This window comes from Bos indicus, chromosome 14 (assembly GCF_029378745.1).
Source record: "Bos indicus isolate NIAB-ARS_2022 breed Sahiwal x Tharparkar chromosome 14, NIAB-ARS_B.indTharparkar_mat_pri_1.0, whole genome shotgun sequence".
NCBI classification, from domain to species: Eukaryota; Metazoa; Chordata; class Mammalia; order Artiodactyla; family Bovidae; genus Bos; species Bos indicus.
In genome coordinates this window covers 65,465,363-65,481,749 of record NC_091773.1, presented here as the reverse complement: position 1 = coordinate 65,481,749, position 16,387 = coordinate 65,465,363, and the positions used below count along the sequence as shown (strand labels likewise).

At 37.5% G+C, this 16,387-nt stretch overlaps 1 protein-coding gene across 27 annotated transcripts in view; it reads left to right on the top strand.

The window, feature by feature from the left end:
* Positions 1 to 16,387, top strand: part of VPS13B (vacuolar protein sorting 13 homolog B) — an 807,303-nt gene that overhangs the window by 89,020 nt on the left and 701,896 nt on the right. For all 27 annotated transcript variants that reach the window (XR_011570715.1, XR_011570716.1, XM_070803099.1 and 24 more), the window contains 5 exons: positions 1,303 to 1,398; positions 1,877 to 1,999; positions 2,461 to 2,598; positions 3,485 to 3,572; positions 12,721 to 12,912. Coding sequence is in view for 25 of the 27 variants with exons in the window: in XM_070803099.1 (XP_070659200.1) it covers positions 1,303 to 1,398; positions 1,877 to 1,999; positions 2,461 to 2,598; positions 3,485 to 3,572; positions 12,721 to 12,912 (637 nt within the window). In the remaining 2 variants the exon portion in view is untranslated. The remainder of the gene's footprint in view (positions 1 to 1,302; positions 1,399 to 1,876; positions 2,000 to 2,460; positions 2,599 to 3,484; positions 3,573 to 12,720; positions 12,913 to 16,387) is intronic.

The window sequence follows — 16,387 nt, the reverse complement described above, 5'->3', positions numbered from 1 at the left end:
AACTGTACTTTGAAACGACAGCATTGTGTATACCACTTCTAGGAGCATCCAAGAAATAAAGCCTTATGTAAAAACTTATTGTTGTAAAATTTGAGAATAATTTTTTGATTCCTAAGGTTATCAAGAGGTTATCATGTTTAGAATTGTGGCTTTTCAGTTCAGTAAGTTCGATATGACATAAACGTAAATTTTTAAAAATGTTATCTTTGATTTTGCATTTAAGTTCAAAGAATATATCCATTTCATAAGAATAAAGGTGACTTTATTAATCATTAGTAAGCATGAATTATTAGTAAACATGAGCAGAATACCTTTGTTTTTTTAAGTAACATCTTTATTTTGGAATAATTTTATATATATAGGAAAATTCAAAGGTGCTTAGTACAGAGAGTTCACATACATTTCTTACCCAGTTTTCTGTATTATTAATATCTGACACTATCACAGTACATTTGTCAAAACTAGGAAGCCTGTGTTGGTGCATTACCCTTAAGTTACAGACTTTAATTTCATGACTTTTTTTGTAACATGATCCAAAGCAGGGTACCACATGGCATTTAGAAAGTTTCTTTTAATAATAATTTCAATTATGTAATTTTTGAGTATGTAGAAATAATATGCCGTGAGTTTCAGCTAAGTGAGCGTGCATATACATACATATATATATACACACATATATATATATATATATAGTTTTGTTAGCATCTAGGTTAATCCTTGTTATGGAGCAGACGCTCAGTAAGTATTTGCATGCTTGAATGAGTCTGTGGCACATACCATGAGATTACATACTTTGAAAGTAAAGCGCTTGGATCTGTTTGTCTCTTAGAACTAAAAAAGTTTTGTTGAATCTGTGTTTCTTCACAGCTTTCTTTAAAAGTGCAGATTGGTAGAAATCTTAGAAATGATTGAACTAAAGCTGATTGAATAAATTAGTAAAGATAGAATGAGTTTAAAATACACATAAATTTTTCGCAGAATATATGAACCATTTTATGAGTATGGAACTATTATAGCTACATAGCTTTTGCCTTTTTAAGCAATATTATTAACAAAAAGGAGTTAAATAAAAGTAAAGTATTTATATTCTCTGTATGATCTTACTAGACTAGCATTTCAACCTTTCTTTATACCATGGATAATCTGTTACAGCTGTTTTTGTTGCACCTGTTTTCCTGCTTAATAATTAAATTTCCCGAATCTTAAAATTGGCCTTGTTTCCATCAATTCATCATAATAATGACAGTTTATTGCCATTTAATACTAATTTGACTTACTTAATATTCTTATATTGTTTCATAGCTTACTGAAATGCAAGCCGAGAGTAGTTACTACAGCCCTCAAAAAGTAAAATCTAAAGAAGTATTGTGTTGGGAACAAGAAGGAACTACAGTTGAGGTAATCCATCAACATTGAATGTACTTTCAGAAATCTTTGGAATGGTCTTTAAGGTTAATATTTAATAAATACAGGGTTTTTTAAGTCATAAATTATATATATATTTATTTATTTTTTTAACATTATATATTTAAAATTATAGCTTTGTATTTCTATTTTGGGGTTCAGTAGTATTGACTGAAAAAAATATTCTTTACTGAAGATTTTACTGGAATATGCAACATTAGCTTATTCTTTCATTCTTTCGTTTGACTTGTATGTAATGTTCTTCCAGTGCCAGTCATTGAGGATACAAAGGTTTCAGGATACAGAGACAAATTAGATGCTTCTTTTTTTAATAGGGTTTGTAATCTGAGGAGAATAAATTTGGAAAGGTCATAATCCTAAAGATGTCTCAGCTGATTTAGAAATTCTACAAGGAAAGCCTGTAACATTTTTGTTGAAATCCAAATTCATAATCCTTCTTTTCCTTCTATAGGCCCTTATGATGGGAGAGCCTTTCTTTGATTGCCAGATTGGTTTTGTAGGTTGCAGAGCCATATGCCTTAAAGGAATTATGGGCGTTAAAGATTTTGAAGAGAATATCAATAGATGTGAAACCGTAAGTCAAAATCTCCCTGTTTCTCCATTTTTTTTTGGATAGAATGCAGGGATAATGAGGTGCTTATTGAAGTGTTTAACTATACCCAAAAAATCTGTGAGACTGCATATATCTTTGGCTTCAGAGAGGAACTTTACTGTTTTCCCCTGTAAGAAATTATAGAGCTCAGGGGAATTGAGAAAGTTGGTAGTACTTAACACCTGGACAGTAGTTCCAAATTCTTTCCAATTCATAAATGTTTCTTCTTTCTTGTTTATGGCAGCTACTTGGAGTTCCTCTTTGGTTTGTTAAAATGTTCTTTGCCAAAATAGGCAGTGAAAATGAAGACAGCATTCCTTGTCTTTTTATAGGACTTCAAGTTGTAATAATTTCTGTTGACTACTGAATTGGTGTTACAAAACCAACGTTTTATTTTCTCTAACAGTTTTCCTCCTGTTCAAAAATTTTGCATTTATTTCCAGGAAGCCTGTTTCTTCCTTTGTGGTGAAAATTTGAGTATAAAAGGTTTGACATACCTCACAAATTCATTGTTTGATTACCGAAGCCCAGAAAATAATGGTACTCGTGCAGAATTTATCTTGGATGCAGCTACTCATAAGGTCAGAGCATGTATTTTTGAGCTGAATTCTAGGTTGTGCTGGGGTGGAATACTTGTGCTTGCCATGTTTCTTTCCCAGTAATCTATTCTATTCTGAATGCTAATTGTTCATTCAAACATCTAGAATATATTTATACAGCTTCTGTATCTATTAGTTTATTTATCCATTCCCTACTGTTAAAATAGTCATGGCAGAAAGATGTAGAATTATTTCTTTTCATTTCAGTTACTTTTGAAGTATGGAATTAATGAAAAGATGTGAATAATTTCACATTTTACTGTTTGTTTGTCTTAGTCTTATTTGAATTTTTCATATAAGATTATATTAATGTACTTTTTATGGAATAAATTTAAAATTTAAAAAATGTACCAAAAATTAGTGTAATAGACTTAGTGATTTACACTGCTTCTAGACTTAATTTTATAGTTGAAAGTAAAGAATTTAATTTTGACCTGCATAATTAACATACATTTAAAGATATTTTAGTATTTTTTAGTGTTTGAACTGTTTCATATAAGTGTGCTGAAATATTAATGATTGACTCTATTTGAGAGTATATATTAGACAGTTTTGTGATGGTGATAAAGGTTAAGACCACACTGCCCTACTCCATGGTAGGTATTCATTAACCAGACATTTTTGACTAAGTGGTGAAATTATCTAGTAGTATTATAGATGTCCTTTTGTGTGGTCTACAGGAGAGGTAAATACTGCCTTTTTTAGAAGTAAATTCTTTGGGTAACCTCTGTTCTTTCTGTTTTGGTGATCTTTTGAGTTGGTACATATTCTCCATAAGGATGTATGTCTGATTCTTGACCTGTCAGGTTTTTAACCCAGTAGTCTGTGCTATACAATGTGTGTTCTGTTCGCTTTGCTTTGTTGGCAGGAGACATACACTGAGATAGCTGGAATGCAAAGGTTCGGGGCATTTTACATGGATTACCTGTATACAATGGAGAACACCACTGGCAAAGGTACTGGTTTCTTTCTTGTATGTTTGCTTTTGCTTCAACAACAAAAATAGGACTTCTTTAGCATCAATTGGTCCTAGACTAATTGCACTCTGTAACATCAGAGTTATCTTTTGTTACTTTGGGGAATAGTTTAATGTCATGTTAGAATTTTCTTAGATTCTTAACATTTTTAGTCCTTTCTTTGTGCTGATTGAAAATACTATATTTTGTATTATTAACTAGAATTAGTTTTTAATATGTACCACATATTAAAAATTCTGATACATCAAATTTCATGTTGTCAAAGAGCATGAACATTGCCTTTTCTGTATTTAAATACATTTTGGAGGTTATATAGATCTTTTTATTAAAAAAGGAGCTTGTTGTTTGAAGCAAAAGTAGAAATATATTTATCTGGAAATTAAGGACACAGTCTTATTTTATTATGTTTCATTCATTATATTAACAATCAAATGATTTCAGAAATTTAACTATACTATGTTGTGCTTATTATTCTGACTCTTTTTCATATTGAAAACTTAGTCGAAATAGGGTCACCATGTTTTGTTAATTTTTCATATTTTAATACATGATCTCTTTGTGTTAGATAATAAATTAGATATTATGAATGCAAAGAAGAACAAGGCATTTCTCAAGAAAGCAATAAATAGTATTTATGCACTTAAATAAATGATTTGAATATAGCATGTTAGAGATAGTAATATAAACAGACAGCTAAAAGAGGTCCGAGTGAGAAAGGGATTACTTTGTGGTGTTGAAGACTTCACAGAGGAGTTGATCTTGAAGGATTGTTAAGTTTTGTTAGATGGAAACAGAAGGCAAGAGCAGTAATTTTCTGCTTCCTCTTTTCAAAATGGATTTCTAAATGTTGGTGTTCTCATTGGTCAAATCTTGGATTCACTTCTTTCCCTAAACTCTTCCTGAAGTAATCTTTTCTTTTTCATGGATTTGGGTACCTTCTATATGTTGTTGAAGCCCATATTTGTATTTTTGGTCCACACTTACTCTTTAAAATGTAGAATTAAATATATGCCATGCACAATTGACACTTTCACTTCTGTGTCTCATAAATATCTCAGAATTGAATGTCAAAATTGAATCCTTGATACTCTCATGGCCACAGTCAATGGGATCACAAGGTGGACATGATTGAGTGACTAACATACACACACATACCCACCTACTACTTTTCCCCTATTTTCATGATTCTGTTGCTCTTGTATGCTCAGTCGTGCCTGACTCTTTGTGACCCTATGGATTGTAGCCCTCCAGGCTCTGTCCATGGAACTTTCCAGTCAAGAATACTGGAGTGGGTTGCCATTTCCTACTCCAGGAGACCATCCCGACCCAGGGATTGAATCCACATCTCTTGTGTCCCCTGCATTGGCAGGCAGATTCTTTACCAGTGCACCACCTGGGAAACCCATTTTCATGGTTTTCTTATTGGAATATTTTTACTTGCTCTCTTTTAGCTGTGCAAGCCAGAAATCTGAGAATCATCCACATCACACATCACACTCTCTCTCGTAACATCTAGAACATCCAGAACATTCAGAACATTTCATCACATCTTCTCTATAGACTCTCTCTTGAATCTATCTTTTCTTAAGTTCTACCATTAATGCTCTCATCCATTCTTTTATCATCTCTAGATTCTAGTAGCTTTTTCACTGGCTTTCTCTTTCCACTCTTGCCCTCCTATGATCCATATTGCAATCAGACTAGTTTAATTCTGTGCTTAAAATCCTCACTGCCTTCGCATTGCTTTATTTAAAAATAAAATTCAAATAGTCGACCCAGTTTTGGTCTTGAGTTACTTGGTAGACAGTGATAATCATTACAGAAGACAGAGACAAAAAAGGAAGATTTTTGGAGGAAAGGATGTGTTTTGAGGTACCCATGGACATTGGTAGAGATGTTTCAGGTTCTCCCATTACAGCATTGGTAGGAAACTGCTGGTAATCCAAAATGGTATAAAATGAAGAAGCAGTTACCTTAGTGCAGACCTTGTTAATGGATGCACGAAATAAACGGAGATAAAGCTCAGATACTCAACAGACACAGTTCACAGCTATGGCAGCTTGATACTGAGATTCTGTATGTAGTTCCTGGGGAAGGAGCTTGCTGGAGCCCCCTCTCCATGCTGGGGCTGCCTGTGAAATGCTTTGCTGAGAGACAAATGGTGAATGCTGTTTTCACCTTTTTATGTAAAAGCAAAAATTCTCTTCAGATTTCTTTTGATTAGGGGAACAGGTATTAATGTAGAACTTCTGTAAAAGAAAAATGGCCTAAAGCTAACTTTTGAAAAGCAAGGGATAATTGTATATAAAAGTGCAATTCCAAAGTCTCTGTTCTAAGAGCTTGGCAAATTTTAATTGTATTGTAGTTGCCAAAAGTAAGCTGGTAGGTTTCTTCTTGTTTAGTGTGGTGTCTTCAGCAGGTGCTGTGTCTTTGGTATTTTCTGAGCAGGCGAAGTTTGAAGTAGTCTGCCTTTCAAGTAAAGGAAACCTCACACTGAAAATTTTGTTATTTGTATGTATTTGTTTCTAAAGTTTTTAAAAGATGGACACATGATTTTATATTTACTTAGGATGCATATTTATTTTCTGACTGACATGCTGGTCGTTTGTTAACTTTTGAATTTTTCATTTACTTCATTCCTGTGAATAATATGCATTGTTGTATAATCTTTTAACTTTTTAAACAAAATGTTAGATCATAACATACACACAGAAAGGTTCTGTACGTTTGTGTACAGAATAGAACAGCAAAGACGTATAAGCACCTGTGTGTTTCCCACATGCGTTGAGTAACAGGAGATGTCAACACTGCGAGCACCCTGTGTGTTCCTCTTCCATCAAGTCTTCTCCTTCCCTCACTGTGGGAAACTGCTGTTCTGAGATTTGTGGTCATCGTTTTGGTTTACTGCTTACACAGATACTTTCTCAGGTGTGTGAGCAGATAATTTTTTTGAGAAAAAATAATAAAAATCCACTGTTAATTTAACTTGTGAGTGTCACATGTACATTAAAGATATGTTCTTTCATTCACCCAACAATCTGTTCATTTATTCGTTGCCTGCTTTTTGGTAGCTGCTTTCATGTTTTTTTTCTCATTGTGAATCTATATTCATTTATAATATGGTGATGGTGATAATAATAGCTAGTATTTGTTGAATGATTTTAAATGGAAAGCACTCTTCTAGATGTTTTACGTATATTAGCTTATTTAATCTTTGTAATAACCCTGTAAGGTAGATAACAATATTCCCATTTTCCAGATAAGAAAAAAGCCAGTCCTATTCAGATTTCATAACTTGGCCAAGATCACACAGCATATATGTGGGATTTAAACCCAGAAAGAAATGGCAACCCACTCTAGTGTTCTTGCCTGGAGAATCCCAGGGACAGGGGAGCCTGGTGGGCTGCCGTCTATGGGGTCGCACAAAGTCGGACACAACTGAAGCGACTTAGCTGCAGCAGCAGCAGCAGCAGTTTAGCTCTACAGCTTGCATTTGTTCCTGCTCTGTTCAGATTTTCTTCTTTCTTGGATTACTTGAAACAGGAAATTTGTGGAATTTTTAGTATTTATAAACCTAAGGAAAATATTTTGAATTCTCAAGAGATTAATTTTGAATTCTTCAAATAAATATTTTACCTAAAATTCTTGGTTTGTTGTGACTTGACATTTATTTGTTTCTGTAGTTCAAATTTGGCTTCCCTTGTGGCTCAGATGGTAAAGAATCTGTCTTCAATGTAGGAGACCCGGGTTCAATCCTTGGGTTGGGAAGATCCCCTGGAGAAGGGAACGGCTACCCACTCCAGCATTCTGGCCTGGAGAATTCCATGGACTGTATAGTCCACGGGGTCTCAGAGTCAGACACGACTAAGTGACTTTCACATCTGAGATGAGAGGATGGAATAGAAGAACGTGTACTCATCTTCTCCTGCACGAACTCTAAAATTGCAACTCGCTGCTGACCAACCATCGACAGGAGAATGTTGCTGCTGCTGCTAAGTCGCTTCAGTCATGTCCGACTCTGTGCGACCCCATATACGGCAGCCCACCAGGCTCCCCCGTCCCTGGGATTCTCCAGGCGAGAACACTGGACTGGGTTGCCATTTCCTTCTCCAATGCATGAAAGTGAAGTTGCTCAGTCGTGTCCTACGCCTAGAGACCCCATGGACTGCAGCCTACCAGGCTCCTCCGTCCATGGGATTTTCCAGACAAGAGTACTGGAGTGGATTGCCATTGGCTTCTCCGAGGAGAATGTTGGATCCCACCAGAAAAATATACCTGACTTCCAAGGGCAAAGGAGAAGCCTCAGCAAGATTGTAGAAGAGGTGAAATCGCATTTAGAATCAAACCCCATATCCACCAGAGATTCTCAGAGGGCTCAAACAAAACCTTGTGTTCACTAGGAGACTCCATAGAGACTGAGCCAGACCTGCCTTTGAGTGTTTGACTGTCTCCTGTGGAGGTATGGGTCAGCAGTGGCCTGCCCCGGGGGCAGGAGCCTGGGTGCAGCAGGCCTGGGTAGGGCGTAAGCCCTCTTGGAGGAGGTCGCCATTAACCCCACCATAGAGCTGCCAGAACTTACACAGGACTGGGAAATCAGACTCTTGGAGGACACAAACAAAACCTTGTGCACTCCAGGACCCAGGAGAAAGGAGCAGTGACCCCACAAGAGACTGACCCAGACTTGCCCGTGAGTGTCTAAGGGTCTCTGGCGGAGGCGTGGGTTGGCTATGGCCTGGTGCAGGGTCAGGGGCACTGAGTGTGGCAGTGCACGCATGGGACCTTTTGAAGGAGGTCGCATTATCTTCATTATCTCCACTATAGTTTGGACAGCACAGCCCCTGCCCATCAACAGAATATTGGATTAAAGATTTACCCAGCATGGCCCTGCCCATCAGAACAAGACCCAGTTTCCCCTCAGTCAGTCTCTTCCATCAGGAAGCTTTCATAAGCCTCTTATCCTTAACAGAATGAAAACCACAATCGCAGAAAACTAATCAAATTGATCACATGGACCACAGCCTTGGCTAATTGAATGAAACCATGAGCCATGCTGTGTAGGGCCACCCAAGATGGATGGGTCCTGGTAGAGAGTTCTGATAAAATGTGGTCCGCTGGAGAAGGGAATGGCAAACACTTTAGTATTCTTGCCTTGAGAACCTCATGAACAGTATGAAAAGACAAAAAGATTGGACACTGAAAGTGAACTCTCCAGGTTGGTAGGTGCCCAATATACTATAGGAGATCAGTGGAGAAATAACTCCAGAGAAGAGACGGAGTCAAAGCAACAACAACACCCAGCTGTGGATGTGACTGGTGATGGAAGTAAAGTTCGATGCTGTAAAGAACAATGTTGCATAGGAACCTGGAATATTAGGTCCATGAATCAAGGCAAATTGGGAGTGGTCAAACAGGAGATGGCAAGAATGAACCATCGACATTTTTAGGAATGAGTGAACTAAAATGGGCTGGAATGGGTGAATTACCTCAGATGACTGTTATATCTGCTACTGTAGTAAGAATTTCTTTTCACTTCAGAAGAAATGGAGTAACCCTGAGTCAACAAAAGAGTCTGAAATACAGTACTTGGGTGCTGTCTCAAAAATGACAGAATGATCTCTGTTCACTTCCAAGGCAAACCATTCAATATCACAGTAATCCAGGTCTGTGCCCCAACCAGTAATGCTGAAGAAGCTGAACGTGAATGTTTCTATGAAGACCTATAAGACCTTCGAGAACTAACACCCAAAAAAGATGTCCTTTTCATTATAGGAGACTGGAATGCAAAAGTAGGAAGTCAAGAGATACCTGGAGTAACAGGCAAATTTGGCCTTCGAGTACAGAAAGCAGCAGGGCAAAGTCTAACAGAGTTTTGCTAAGAGAACGCACTGGTCAGAGCAAACACCCTCTTCCAACAACACAAGAGAAGACTCTACACATGGACGTCACCAGATGGTCAATACCGAAATCTGATTATATTCTTTGCAGCCAAAGATGCAGAAGCTCTATACAGTCAGCAAAAATAAGACTGGGAGCTGACTGTGGCTCAGATCGTGAACTCCTTATTGCCAAATTCAGACATAAATTGAAGAAAGTAGAGGAGACCACTAGACCATTCAGGTATGACTTAAATCCCTTATGATTATACAGTGGAAGTGAGAAATAGATTCAAGGGATTAGATCTGATAAACAGTACCTGAAGAACTATGGACAGAGGTTTGTGACATTGTACAGGAGGCAGTGATCAAGGCCATCCCTAAGAAAAAGAAATGCAAAAAAGGGAAAATTGTTGTCTGAGGAGGCGTTACAAATAGCTGAGAAAAGAAGACAAGCGAAAAGCAAAGGAGAAAAGGTAAGATATGCCCATCTGAATGCAGAGTTCCAAAGAAGAGCAAGGAGAGATAAGAAAGCCTTCTTCAGTGATCAGTGCAAAGAAATAGAGGAAAACAATAGAATGGGAAAGACTTGAAATCTCTTCAAGAAAATTAGAGATACCAAGGGAACATTTCATGCAAAGATGGGCACAATAAAGGACAGAAATGATATGGACCTAAAACGGAAGCAGAAGATATTAAGAAGAGGTGGCAAGAATACACAGAAGAACTATGCAAAAAAGATCTTCATGACCCAGATAACCATGATGGTGTGATAATTCACTTAGAGCCAGACATCCTGGGATGCGAAGCCAAGTGGGCCTTAGGAATCATCACTACATACAAAGCTAGTGGAGGTGATGAAATTCAGTTGAGCTATTTCAACTGTAAAAGAGATGCTGTGAAAGTGCTGCACTCAATATGCCAGCCAATTTGGAAAACTTCAGCAGTGGCTACAGCACTGGAGAAGGTCAGTTTTCATTCCAATCCCAAAGAAAGGCAATGCCAAAGAATGTTCAAACTACCTCACAATTGGATTCATCTCACACGTTAGCAAAGTAATGCTCAAAATTCTCCATGGACAGACTGGCAAGTCCTTCATTATCCTTAGGCTAACTGGATATTATCTTTACTCTTAATAAGGATAGCCAAACATTCAGGGGGCTGGAATTACCAAACATATCGAGGTGGGCATGAGTAAAATACCTTGCTGAAAAGATGCAGCTAAAAGTCAGTCACAGTTTTACCTTTGAGATAAGCGACTGACATCTAAATTTAAACTGCGTTATAATCATGTTGCATTATCTGAAAAAAAAAAAAAAAATAGAATCCTCTAGACTTCATTGTTTTAGAGACAATCTGATGTCTAAAAGAACCGTCTTCTTATGAAGTGACAGTTTTTAAAAGAAGCCTAGTAGCTCCTGCAGGACTCAAAAGCAGGATATTTGCCTTGTTTTTGAATATTTTGATTTGCAACCATAGTCCTTCTGATTATCTTCAAGTTGCCTCATCCTAACAGGTTTAGGTCTAGAAATACCTGGTTTATCTATGGAAAGTGATTTTTTTTTAATGGTAATGTTATTTTCACCTAATATGTAATGTGATTCAGTATTATTTATGTGTATCATAAAATATGTTTTAAGATTAACTTTGTATGTTTATTTGTGACATTTCCATTTGTATATAGTCATCTTGTTAAGAATGTATGAATAATAAATTTAATTTTTTTTTGTATGTGGTACTGAAACTAGAGATTGAGCTGGACTCCTTTTTTCTGAAATGAAGGAAATGTACTTTTTTTAAAAATTTTATTTTATTTTTAAACTTTACAAATTGTATTAGTTTTGCCAAATATAAAAATGAATCCGCCACAGGTATACATGTGTTCCCCATCCTGAACCCTCCTCCCTCCTCCCTCCCCATACCATCCCTCTGGGTCGTCCCAGTGCACCAGCCCCAAGCATCCAGTATCGTGCATCGAACCTGGACTGGCAGCTCGTTTCATACATGATATTTTACGTTTCAATGCCATTTTCCCAAATCTTCCCACCCTCTCCCTCTGCAACAGAGTCCATAAGACTGTTCTATACATCAGTGTCTCTTTTGCTGTCTCGTACACAGGGTTATCGTTAGCATCTTTCTAAATTCCATATATATGCGTTAGTATACTGTATTGGTGTTTTTCTTTCTGGCTTACTTCACTCTGTATAATAGGCTCCAGTTTCATCCACCTCATTAGAACTGATTCAAATGTATTCTTTTTAATGGCTGAGTAATACTCCATTGTGTATATGTACCACAGCTTTCTTATCCATTCATCTGCTGATGGACATCTAGGTTGCTTCCATGTCCTGGCTATTATAAACAGTGCTGTGATGAACACTGGGGTACACGTGTCTCTTTCCCTTCTGGTGAAGGAAATGTATTTTTGAATAAGTTATTAAGTGTATGTAGATGGAAAATTTTTGTGTTTAACTAAAAGTAGTAAAGTGCTAGAATGTTTTGCTTTCCTATTTTTGTTTGAATAAACATAAGACTCAAGAATTGAAATTTACTGTATGTTATCACTTAAAATAGTGAATTTATGTATTAAAACCAAATATTTAATGTAAGTGTAGACATACTGGATAAAAGGAAATACCTATAGGTTGAGCCAAGATTTTCTTTAGAAAACAACCTTGGTTCCTCTTTGATATATGGGCAGATAAGGGATTGAGGAAGTTGGCTTCCACCCTTGGAGCATGGCCATAGTGATTTTATTCTGGAAAAAGTTCAAAGTGGGTAATACCTGTTGTTTACTTCCATGGTCATTATAAAACTCTCAAGTCACCTTTGAATATGTAGTTTTAAGCAATCAATTTTTCAGTGAAACTTCTAGCATAAAATGGTAGTAAAATGCAACTTCTTCCAGAATCTGACTTCCCAGTCAACCTAATAGTATTGTGTGCAGAGTTACTGGGTATAGGCCAATTAAATGTTAGAGAATAATTTTTCAAGAATTTTAGTTTTATGGCAGATCTTATAAGAATAAATAGATAGTAGGAATAATTGGTTTTTAAAGTAACTGGTTTCTTTGTTGATAACATCTCATTTGTATAAAGAAAAATAGATCAGCAGGGTTCTGTGTATCCACCTGATGTAGAATTGCTCTTAAGGCATTAAGCTCTAAGCTGTAAAGATAAGAGTAATGTTAGAATACACACTTGATATATCTGATTGATGCTTACAATATTAATATGAATTTTTGCTTCTTGTAGGTTCTGCAAATCAACAAGACTTTTCTTCAGGGAAGAGTGAAGATTTGGGAACAGTTCAGGAAAAATCTACCAAAAGCCTTGTTATAGGTCCTCTTGATTTTCGCTTGGATAGCAGTGCAGTACACAGAATTTTAAAAATGGTTGTTTGTGCCTTGGAACATGAATATGAACCATATAGTAGACTAAAACCAGGTTTGTTTTGGCTTAATTTTGAATCTCTTGCAAGTTTATTTGAATGACGCTTCCCTAGTAGCTCAGATGGTAAAGCATTTCACCTGCATTGTAGGAGACCTGGGTTTGATCCCTTGGTCTGGAAGATCCCCTGGAGAAGGAAATGGCAACCCACTCCAGTATTCCTGCCTGGGAAATCCCATGGACAGAGGAAACTGGCGGGCTACAGTCCATGGGGTCGCAAAGACATGACTGAGCGACTAACACACACACGCAAATACAGATGATATATTTAAAGTAAGAGCTAATAAAACCTTCAGCCAAAGATTAGTGCCTGTAAAATCACGTAACACAGTGCCATAAATGCTTGGTATGTTCATGAATTCTTTTTTTGCAGCTCGTTTGAGTGTGTGCTCCATGTCAGTCATACTGATGAGTGATAGGACAGTATACCATTCAGTATCATAGTAATCGAAGTCTTTGCCCCAACCACTAATCCTGAAGAAGCTGAAGTTGAACGGTTCTTTAAAGACCTATAAGACCTTTTAGAACGAACACCAAAAAAGATGTCCTTTTCATCATAGGAAACTGGAATGCAAAAGTAGGAAGTCAGGAATTACCTGGAGTAAAGGCACGTTTGGTCTTGAAGTGCAAAATGAAGCAGGGCAAAGACTAACAGAGTTTTGCCAAGAGAATGAACTAATCATAGGAAACACTCTCTTCCAACAACACAAGAGATGACTCTCCACATGGATATCACCAGATGGTCAATACCGAAATCAGATTGATTATATTCTTTGCAGTGGAAGATGGAGAAGCTGTATACAATAAGCAAATGCAAGACCAGGAGCTGATTGTGGCTCAGAGCATGAGCTCCTTATTGCCAAATTTAGACTTAAATTGAAGAAAGTAGGGAAAACCACTCGACCATTCAAGTATGACCTAAATCAAATTGTAATTGTACTATAATTTGTACAGTAGATTGTACAGTATGAAGTGACAAGGAGATTAAAGGGATTGGATCTGATAGAGTGCCTGAAGAACTGTGAATTGAGGTTCATAACATTGTATAGGAGGTGATGATCAGAACCATCCCCAAGAAAAATAAATGCAAAAAGGCAAAATGGTTGTCTGAGGAGGCCTTACAGATAGTGGAGAAAAGTAGAAAAGTGAAAGGCAAAGGAGAAAAGGAAAGATATAACCATCTGAATGCAGAGTTCCAAAGAATGGCAAGGAGTGATAAGAAAACCTTTCTAAGTGATCAGTGCAAAGAAACAGAGGAAAACAATAAAATGGGAAAGGGTAGAAATCTCTTCAAGAAAATTAGAGATACCAAGGGAACATTTCATGTAGAGATGTGCACAATAAAGGACAGAAACAGGATGGGCCTAACAGAAGCAGGAGATATTAAGAAAAGGTGTCAGGAATACACAGAAGAACTATACAAAAAAAGATCTTAATAACCCACATAACCCTCACGATGTGATCACTCACCTTGAGCCAGATAGCTTTCAGTATGAAGTCAAGCGGGCCTTAGGAACCATCACTATGTACAAAGCTAGTGGAGGTGATAGAGTTCCAGCTGAGCTATTTAAAATAATAAAATATGCTGTTAACGTGCTGCACTCCATATGCCAGCAGGTTTGGAAAACTCAGCAGTGGCCACAGGACTGTAAAAGGTCAATTTTCATTTCAATCCCAGAGAAAGTCAGTGCCAAAGAATGTTCAAACTACTGCACAGTTGCACTCATCTCACACTCAATGCTCAAAATTCTCCAGACTGGGCTTCAACAGTACATGCACAGAGAACTTCCAGAGGTTCAAGCTGGAATTAGTAAAGGCAGAGGAACCAAAGATCAAATTGCCAACATCCATTGGATCATAGAAAAGAGAATTCCAGGAAAGCATCTGCTTCATTGACTACACTGAAGCCTTTGACTCTTTGGATCACAACAAACTGTGGAAAATTTTTCAAGAGATGGGTATACCAGACCACCTTACTTGCCCCATAAGAAATCGCCAACTCGATGCACATGAGTTTGGGTGAACTCCGGGAGTTGGTGAACTCAGAGAGGCCTGGCATGCTGCGATTCATGGGGTCGCTAGGAGTCGGACACGATTGAGCAACTGAACTGAAGAAATCTGTGTGCAGGTCAAGAAGCAACAGTTAGAATGAGACATGGAACAACGGACTGATTCCAAATTGGAAATGAAAATAGGCTGTGTATTTTCACCCTGTTTATTTAAGTTCTTTGCAAAGTACATCATGTGAAATTCAGGCTGGATGAAGCACAAGATGGAATCAAGATTGCTGGGAGAAATATCAATAACCTCAGATATGCAGATGACAGCATCCTTAGGGCAGAACGTGAAGAGGAGCTAAAGACCTCTTGATGAAAGTGAAAGAGGAGAGTGAAAAAGCTGGGTTAAAAGTCAACATTCAAAAAACCAAGATCATGGCATCCGGTCCCGTCACTTCATGGCAAGTTTGTGGGGAAACCATGGAAAGAATGACAGCCTTTATTTTCTTGGGCCCCCATTCAAATGCAGATGGTGACTGCAGCCGTGAAATTAAAAGACACTTTCTCTTTTGAAGAAAAGCTATGACTAAACTAGATAGCATATTAAAAAGCAGAGACATTACTTTGCTGACAGTGTTCCCTGTAGTCAGAGCTATGGTTTTTCCACTAGTCATGTATGAATATGAGAATTGGACCATAAAGAAGGCTGAATGCCAAAGTATTGATGCTTTTGAACTGTGGTGCTTTAGATGACTCTTGAGAGTCCCTTGGACTGCAAAGAGATCAAACCAGTCCATCCTAAAGGAAATCAACCCTGAATATTCATTGGAAGGACTGATGCTGAAGCTCCAATACTTTGGCCACCTGATGTGAAGAGCTGACTTATTAGAAAAGACCCTAATACTGGGAAAGATTGAAGGCAGGTGGAGAAGGGGATGACAGAGGATGAGATGGTTGGATGGCATCACTGCCTCGATGGACATGAGTTTGAGCAAGCTTCGGAAGCTGATTATGGACAAGGAAGCCTGGCATGCTGCAGTCCATGGGTTCTCAGAGTTGGACACTACTGAAGGACTGAACTGAACTGAGGATAGTATATACAGAAAATGGTGTCAACATCAAATGCTGTGGAGGATGTGAAGAAGGCTAGATTACTGATTCATTGCTGCTAAGAATAAAATGGTATAGCCACTCCTAAGAACAGTTTGACAGATTTTTAAAAAACTTAACATGCAGCTGCCATATAGCCAGCAACTGCATTCCTGAGCATTTAACATAGAGAAATGAAAACTAATGTTCACACAAAAAAGAGTATATAACTAATTTTTATCATGTTATAGCCAACACTGGTAGGTAATCCAGGAGATTAGGGTGACTGTTTCATGACGTTGTCTTACACCCAGAATTCCTTATATCTTGTTTTCCTGCCATCTGAGGTACACCTCTCCTGCATGCTCAGTATTGACTCAACCTTA